The following is a 6884-nucleotide window of genomic DNA, read 5'->3' as shown; positions in this document are numbered from 1 at the left end:
CCAGCCTTCAGCAGTCCGGGGGAGCCTCTTGGACCTCCACGGCCAGGAGGTGCCCCCCGCGCTGCCCCCGAGCCCAGGGCTGCCCACCCAGGGCGGGGTGGAGGGGGTACAGCACCCTGACGGCCCGAGGAGCCCCCCGGGGCGGCTCCCCGGCCCCGCGGCGGGTCCCGAGCGCGGCACCGACCAGCAGCAGCAGCAGGCACAGCGCCAGCGCCGTCAGCAGGCCCCGCCGGCCCCCCGGGAGCCCGCGGCCGGGGGAGGCCTCCCTAGTCCTGGCGCTCACGCAGGACACCTCGGCCCGCGAGTCCGCCAAGGCCACGCGCAGGCACGCCCGGTACGCGGTGCCCGGGCGCAGCCGCGTGATGTTGTAGCTGCGGGTGCCCGTGGGCAGCCGGGCCGAGCCCGCGCGGGCGCCGGGCGGGGAGCTGGACCAGGTGAGGTTGGAGGAGACGGCGTTGAGGGGCGGCTTCCAGGCCAGCAGGACGTGGAAGGGCTGCGCGTCCGCCACCGCCAGCTGCAGGCCGGCCCGGCCCAGCGGGAAGGAGTGGTTGACCAGCAGGCGCACGCTGCGGGTGTCGGCCCCCAGCAGGTTGTGGGCCACGCAGGTGTAGAGCCCGGCCTGGGCCGGGGCCACCCCCCGGATCTCCAGCGTGCCCTCCGAGTGCACCCGGTAGCGCCCGCCCGCCCCGAACGGCACCAGCTTCGCCCCCGACGGCGTCACCCAGTAGATCTCCGGGTCCGGCTCCGCCAGCGCCCGGCAGTGCAGGGACACGTTGTCCCCGTGGGCCACCTCCAGGCGCGACGGGAGGCTCTGGGCGGAGATGAGGGGCAGGCACTGGTCCGTCATCTCGCGGAAGGGCACGTCCCGGATGTGGCGCCGGCGCAGGTCGGGGGGCTCGGCGCAGAGCGTGGACTGCGGCTCGATGAGGCGGATGTGGGTGTCGGTGCTGTTGACCCAGCGGATGACGCAGTCGCAGCGGATGGGGTTGCTGTGGATGCTGATCTCCTGCAGGTTGGGCAGCGACTCCACCGTCTGCTTATGCAAGGCACTTAGGGCGTTGTTGTTGAGCATGAGGGTCTCCAGCTGGGGCAGGTGGTGGAAGGCGTTGGGGTGGATGAAGGACAGCTTGGGGTTGTTGGTCACGTCCAGCTTGGTCAGCTCGGGGAGGTTGATCAGGGCGAACTGGTCGATGGACACCAGCTCCTCCATGTTGTTGAGCCCCAGCTCCTTGAGGTGCAGCATGTTGGTGAAGTCGCTCTGCTTGACCCTCTGCAGCGGGTTTTTGTTCAGATCCAGGAATTTGAGGCCGGGCACCTGCTGCAGGGCCCGCTTGGGCACGTCCGCCAGCTTGTTGTCGTAGAAGGAGAGGCTCTCCAGGCTCCGCAGCCCCTCCAGGGCGTAGTCCGAGATCTCCCGCAGGTTCATCCCGGCCAGGACCAAACTGCGCAGGTTCGACAGGGGCCTGAAGTTCATGTCCAGGATGGCGTCCACCCTGTTGCCCCCGATCATGAGGATCTCCAGGCTGGGCAGCATCTGGAACCAGCGGCTGTCGAGCGTCCTCAGCAGGTTGGAGTTGAGGTGCAGGCGCAGGAGCCCGCCCAGGCCGGCGAAGGCGCGGGGGGCGATGCTGCGGAGCTGGTTGTGGTTCAGGTACAGCTCCTGCAGGTTGCCCAGCCCGGGGAAGCTGCCGTCGGGCAGCTCGGACAGCTGGTTCTCCTCCAGGTGCAGGCTGAGCAGCTGGGGCATGTCCTTGAGCCCCAGGTCCCGGACGTGGGAGAAGCTGTTCTGCGACAGGTCCAGCTCCGAGAGGTTCCTCAGGTAGTCCAGCTCGCTCTGCTCCAGCCTGGCGATGTTGTTGCTCTGCAGGAGCAGGGTCTGGGTGCCCTCGGGCAGGTCCCGGGGCACGGAGGAGATGAACAGGTCGTTGCAGTCCACCGTGGCTGCCTCCCGGTACACGGAGCGGGGCGTGTACCAGGGCCGGATCTGGCACACGCACTGAGGGGGGCACCTCACCCTCCAGGGCACCGTGGGCATGGCGGCGGCGGCCACCACGCACAGCAGCAGGGAGCTGGTCTGCAGGCAGCTCATCTTGGGCCCTGGGAGCAGCTCCTGCCGGGCGGGAAAGGCTCAGAGAGCGCAGCCGGGTGGGAACAGCCCCCGAGGGAGGAGATGCTCCATGGGAGCCCCCGGAACCGTCAGCTCCTGCTGCCGGCTGTGCCCCCTCCCCTCCAAACCCAGAGCAGGGAACACCAGGGCTGGCACCTCCTCAGTCAGAGCTTCAGCTCTTCCTCCTCCCCAAGGGATTCATTTCTGCATCTTCCCGGCTCCTCCTCAAGGTCGTTCCTGGAAGACAACAGGTCGTGTGAGGGGAGGACTCTCGTGGTTGGGAAGGATCAGGGAGAACAAACAGGACAGAGGGGCAAAGACCTGAGTGCGAGCACAGGCTCCTGAACCCCCTCTGAGCTGGGTGCAGCCCCAGCCTTGCCCCCTTGCCTTGGCCCCTTTCCAGGGCAGAGGGGTCAGGGTTCCTCGTTAGGGTGTTCCCTGAGGGACTGGGGTGGGTTTGAGCCCCCCCAGCACCTCCTGCCCCTCTCCCCATCCAGCCCCGGGGTCCAGAGGAGCGGGATCCAGCTCCCAGGCCACCTTTGTTTCCTTGCTTTGCTCCAGCCCTCCTGCCCCACGCTGACACCAATCAAACCAAGCCCCAAAGCTTCTCCCGCTTAAAAGACTCTCACGCAGCAGGAAAAACATTAAAAAGCCGCCGGAGTGGGAAAAGAAAGTTTCTCCCCCAGCAGCTCTGTTTTATCACCACGTTGCTCTCCCTGGAAAGGGCTTCCAACCAAAGTTTATTCAGCATCGACTCATCCCAGCCTCGCTCCAGAATTGATCCCTCACGCTTCCCTCCCTTCCTGCTGCGAGGGCACTGCCTTTTAAACCAGCTCCTGGAGAAGCAGCATGAAAGGAGAGGACGGATCTATTGATTTCTGCCTCCTTCTGACGGACCCACAGCTTTCTTTTTTAAGTGCTCGGGCACTTCAGTGGCTGCGAAACTCTCCGGCCATTAAAGTATCAGAGAACCTTCTCTCCTTAAAGACACAACATGGAGGAACGGGATTTTTTTAGTTGTTTTCTCAAGGATACGAAGCAGGGACTAGAAGAGACTCCTTGCTCCAAACCCCATTTTCCAGGGAAGGTCCCCCAGCTCTGCTGGTTTGTGCCTGTAACTGGGTTTTATCCCTTTTTTCCCGGCACAGATGGCTGTGAGAAGTCCGGGATACAGGATGATGCCGGAACAGTCCAGGGGTTTGTGTGAGTCACAGGATCAGAGCTTGCAGAAAAACGGCATTTTTGTGGGAAACCTGGCGACTAAACTTCATATTTCACGCTTTCAAATGACAAGGAGCAAACTGGACAAGGGAGAACACCGGCAGTGTGAGGTCCCTGCTGTGGGGAACAAAGCAGGGACACCCTGGGAGCTGCTCCCTGCATTCCTGGAGGTGGTACAGAGACAGGGATGGAGGGGGCAGGAACCTGCTGCTTGGTTTTTATCCATTACCCAGCAAAGTCAGGCTCATTATTTCTTAATTAGGCTCTGGAGCAGCCTGCAGGTAACGAGCAAACCCGTTCAGCCTCTTATTGTGCTGCTCCCGAGGTGGATGGGGGGATGGAGCCGGGGCTCCTGCAGCTCCACAGCCCATTTTCATTCCATTGGTTTCCCATTTGGGCTCAAAAGCCTCCTCCTGTGGAGCTGCAGCCCCATCCCAAGGGTTAGGGATGGGGGTCCTGGGAGAGAGCTGGTCCAGGGGAGACCCAGACCTTGAGGGGGACGGTGGGGTCATGGAATCAGAGGCTCATGGAATGGTTTGGGTTGGAAGAGACCTCAGAGCTCATCACACTCCACGGGCAGGGACACCTTCCACTAGCCCAGGTTGCTCCAAGCCCCGTCCAGCCTGGACTGGGACATTCCAGGGATGGGGCAGCCACAATCCCCACGGATCCATTCCCTGGGTGCGACTCTGCAGTGATTCCTGTGCACCCCCCCTTCCAAACTCCCACCCTCCCCCTCCATCCCTGACTCTCCAGCAGCAGCAAAGCACCAGCTGTGCCCCAAATCCCTTTATTTCCCCCCCAGACAGGCTCAGAGCGAGGCAGGGAAGTGGAGGGAGCCGGGATTGAGGCAAATAAATGGGAGAGCTCAGGCTGGAGCCGCGGCTGCGCTCCGGGGTTAAGTGGTGCCTCCCAGGGAGCCCAGATCCCATCTCCTCTCCGAGGCAGATGGATTTGCTGCCTTTGCAGGCGGTGGGAAGACGCTGCCTGGGATAACAGGAGCCTTGGGGAAGGCGGGAAGGGGAAGGGGATGGCGGGGACGTGGTTACAGGAAGGTCTGTGGGAACGGGGAGGGAGCGGGACCCCCCGGAGGCCGCGGGTCCCACGTTCCCTGACGGCTCCGGCAGCTCCCGGCTGCTATTCCCGGCTGCTATTCCCGGCTCTCCCTCGGCTCTCCCTCGGCTCTCCCTCGGCGTGGGCTGCGGCACGACAGCAGTGACAGCAGGGAGCCGGGGACGCTTCTGCTCCCAGATTGTTTTTCTCCAAAAATGTAGATTCAAGAGACTGAAACATTTGCTGCACGGAAGTGGAAAACACCCCGGGTTCCTTTTTTCCTCCCCCCCCACTCCCCTCACGCACCAGGGATGCCACGTCTCTCCCATAATTTCCCAGTGTTTACCCGATTCCCTCAGCTCCCTGTGGTATTTCTGTGACTTCTGCCTCCGAGACTGGATTTGTCCCGTGTACAAATGTTGTCCACGGTGACACTTGCTGATGATGCTCAAGGAACCTCTTTCCATCCCAGTCAGGGGGATACAGCAGGGAAAGATGGCAGGAGAAGGAATAAAGGGGAATCAAAGTGCCACAGGGAGGTAAAGAAGGGGGATCAGAGGTGAAAAGGAGAAGGAAAGGGTCAAAGAGGCCATCAGAGAACGGGGCCAGGAGACGGGGAGCACAGGGGAGAAGGGGTGTGCAGGAGCTGCAGGGAAGGGAACAGAAACCCAGGGAAAGGGGAAAAAAATAGAAAAGCAGCGAGAATGAGAATTGATGAGGCACAGAGAAGGGAAGAGTCTTTTCATCAGCAAGTTTGCTGGATGAAGCCAGGAGATAAATCACCCCGGGAAGGAGCCTTGGTCTGCGCTCGCACCGGCTGCCTCTCTCCCTCTGTCATCCGTCTGATAGCCCGGATCCGGGAGATAAATGGCTGCAGCTGAGCCTGGGAAGGGCTCTCCTGCCCTCCCCTCTCCCTTCCCGCAGCCACAAGAGCCCGATCCACCCCCCATGGGCACCGGGAGGGGGTCCCTGGGGCAGGGCCGTGCTCAGCCCGCAGCTCCTCTCTCCGGCAGCGGCTCTCCGCGGTGACATTCCCGAGGGATGGCACCTCCCGGGGCCCTGCGCTGCTGCCAGGGGCCCTGTCTGTTCTGGGTGACTGCCCTGACACGGCCACGGCTCCGCGGGCACCGAGGAACCTTCCCGTCCCTGTCACCGTCCCTGGCACGGGCGGATGGGACGTGGCAGTTGGAAGCTGTGGGAAAATCCTCCCCCCCCTCGCCCGCCCCCGGTGCCTTTTGCTGTTTCCAGTCCTCAGCCAGCCCGTGGGAATGTGATGCTGGGAGCCAGAGGCTCTGCTGGGAGCAGGATCCAGGCTCATAGTCCTGCCCGGGGCAGGAGGGTGGGAATCCTGGAATCCTGGAATGGTTTGGGTTGGAAAGGACATTAAAGCTCATCCCCTGCCCCGGGACACCTTCCACCATCCCAGGTTGCTCCAGCCTGGCCTTGGACACTTCCAGGGATCCAGGGGCAGCCACAGCTTCTCTGGGCACCCTGTGCCAGCCCTCCCCGCCCTCACAGGGAACAATTCCTTCCCAACATCCCCTCTAAACCCACCCTCCTTCCTCCGGGATGTCTCAGCAGCTCCCAGCTCCCGGCAAACACCCTCAAAGCCCCCGGGGGCGGAAAAAGCAGCTGCTTTTCCAAGAGCGACACTAAAAACCTTGGCAGGGACTTTTGCTGCCGCGTCAGAAAAACAAACAGATAAATAAAAGGAAGGAGAGACATCGAACCTTCCCCCCCCCCCGGCCGGCCCCAGCATCCCCCCTCATCTGTATGCTCGGGCACGGCCGCGCCAGCCGCGGGTGAGCTCCATGGCAACACCGCGGGCTTCAAACACGGGAGTTTGTGCTGCCACCGCAAACAGCATTAGGCAATTTAATTAAGCAGCTGGCAAAAGGAAAAACTTTGTCTGTTCGAGGCGCTTTTTATTAAATTCGGGTGTTATTATGCCGCTCTGCGTATTCGCCGGCTCCCTTCGAGGGACGGGAGGATGAGCCCGGGGCAGGGGGATGTTCCTGGTGCTGGGAGATTGTTCCCGGGGTAGGAGGTTGTTCCTGGGGTGGGAGGACATTCCCGGGATGGGAGGTTGTTCCCCGGGGTAGGAGGTTGTTCCTGGGGTGGGAGGTTGTTCCTGGGATGGGAGGTGGTTCCCGGGATGGGAGGTGGTTCCCGGGATGGGAGGTTGTTCCCCGGGGTAGGAGATTGTTCCTGGGGTGGGAGGTTGTTCCCGGGATGGGAGGTTGTTCCCGGGATGGGAGGTTGTTCCCGGGGTAGGAGGTTGTTCCTGGGATGGGAGGGTGTTCCTGCCTCAGCTTTTCAGTAGCTTCACCCCTGGCTAAAGCAACGAGCCCACCCAGGGTGATGGGGTGACACGGGGTGGCACAGGGGGATCCCCACACGTGTCCCACCCTGTGCTGCCTGTCCCCTCACACCGGCCTCCAGCTGGAATTTTAGGGTCTTATCCCCCCCCCCAAAAAAAACCCATTTACACGAGATGGGGAAC

At 62.5% G+C, this 6884-nt stretch overlaps 2 protein-coding genes across 2 annotated transcripts in view; one reads left to right on the top strand and one right to left on the bottom strand.

Moving 5' to 3' along the window:
* The window catches only part of MDM4 (MDM4, p53 regulator), a 32149-nt gene extending 28674 nt beyond the window's left edge, over positions 1-3475 (top strand). The window contains exon 13 of the transcript XR_001877594.1: positions 3464-3475. The gene's annotated coding sequence lies outside the window, so the exon portion shown is untranslated. The remainder of the gene's footprint in view (positions 1-3463) is intronic.
* LRRN2 (leucine rich repeat neuronal 2) overlaps positions 8-6884 on the bottom strand; it is a 24532-nt gene continuing 17655 nt past the window's right edge. The window contains exon 2 of the mRNA XM_017832082.1: positions 8-2344. Coding sequence (XP_017687571.1) covers positions 8-2089 — 2082 coding nt within the window. The 5' untranslated portion in view covers positions 2090-2344. The remainder of the gene's footprint in view (positions 2345-6884) is intronic.

Source organism: Lepidothrix coronata, unplaced genomic scaffold (assembly GCF_001604755.1).
Source record: "Lepidothrix coronata isolate B3197 unplaced genomic scaffold, Lepidothrix_coronata-1.0 Scaffold199, whole genome shotgun sequence".
NCBI classification, from domain to species: Eukaryota; Metazoa; Chordata; class Aves; order Passeriformes; family Pipridae; genus Lepidothrix; species Lepidothrix coronata.
The sequence above is the reverse complement of the archived record's forward strand: the minus strand, read 5'-3'. Positions and strand labels throughout refer to the sequence as shown.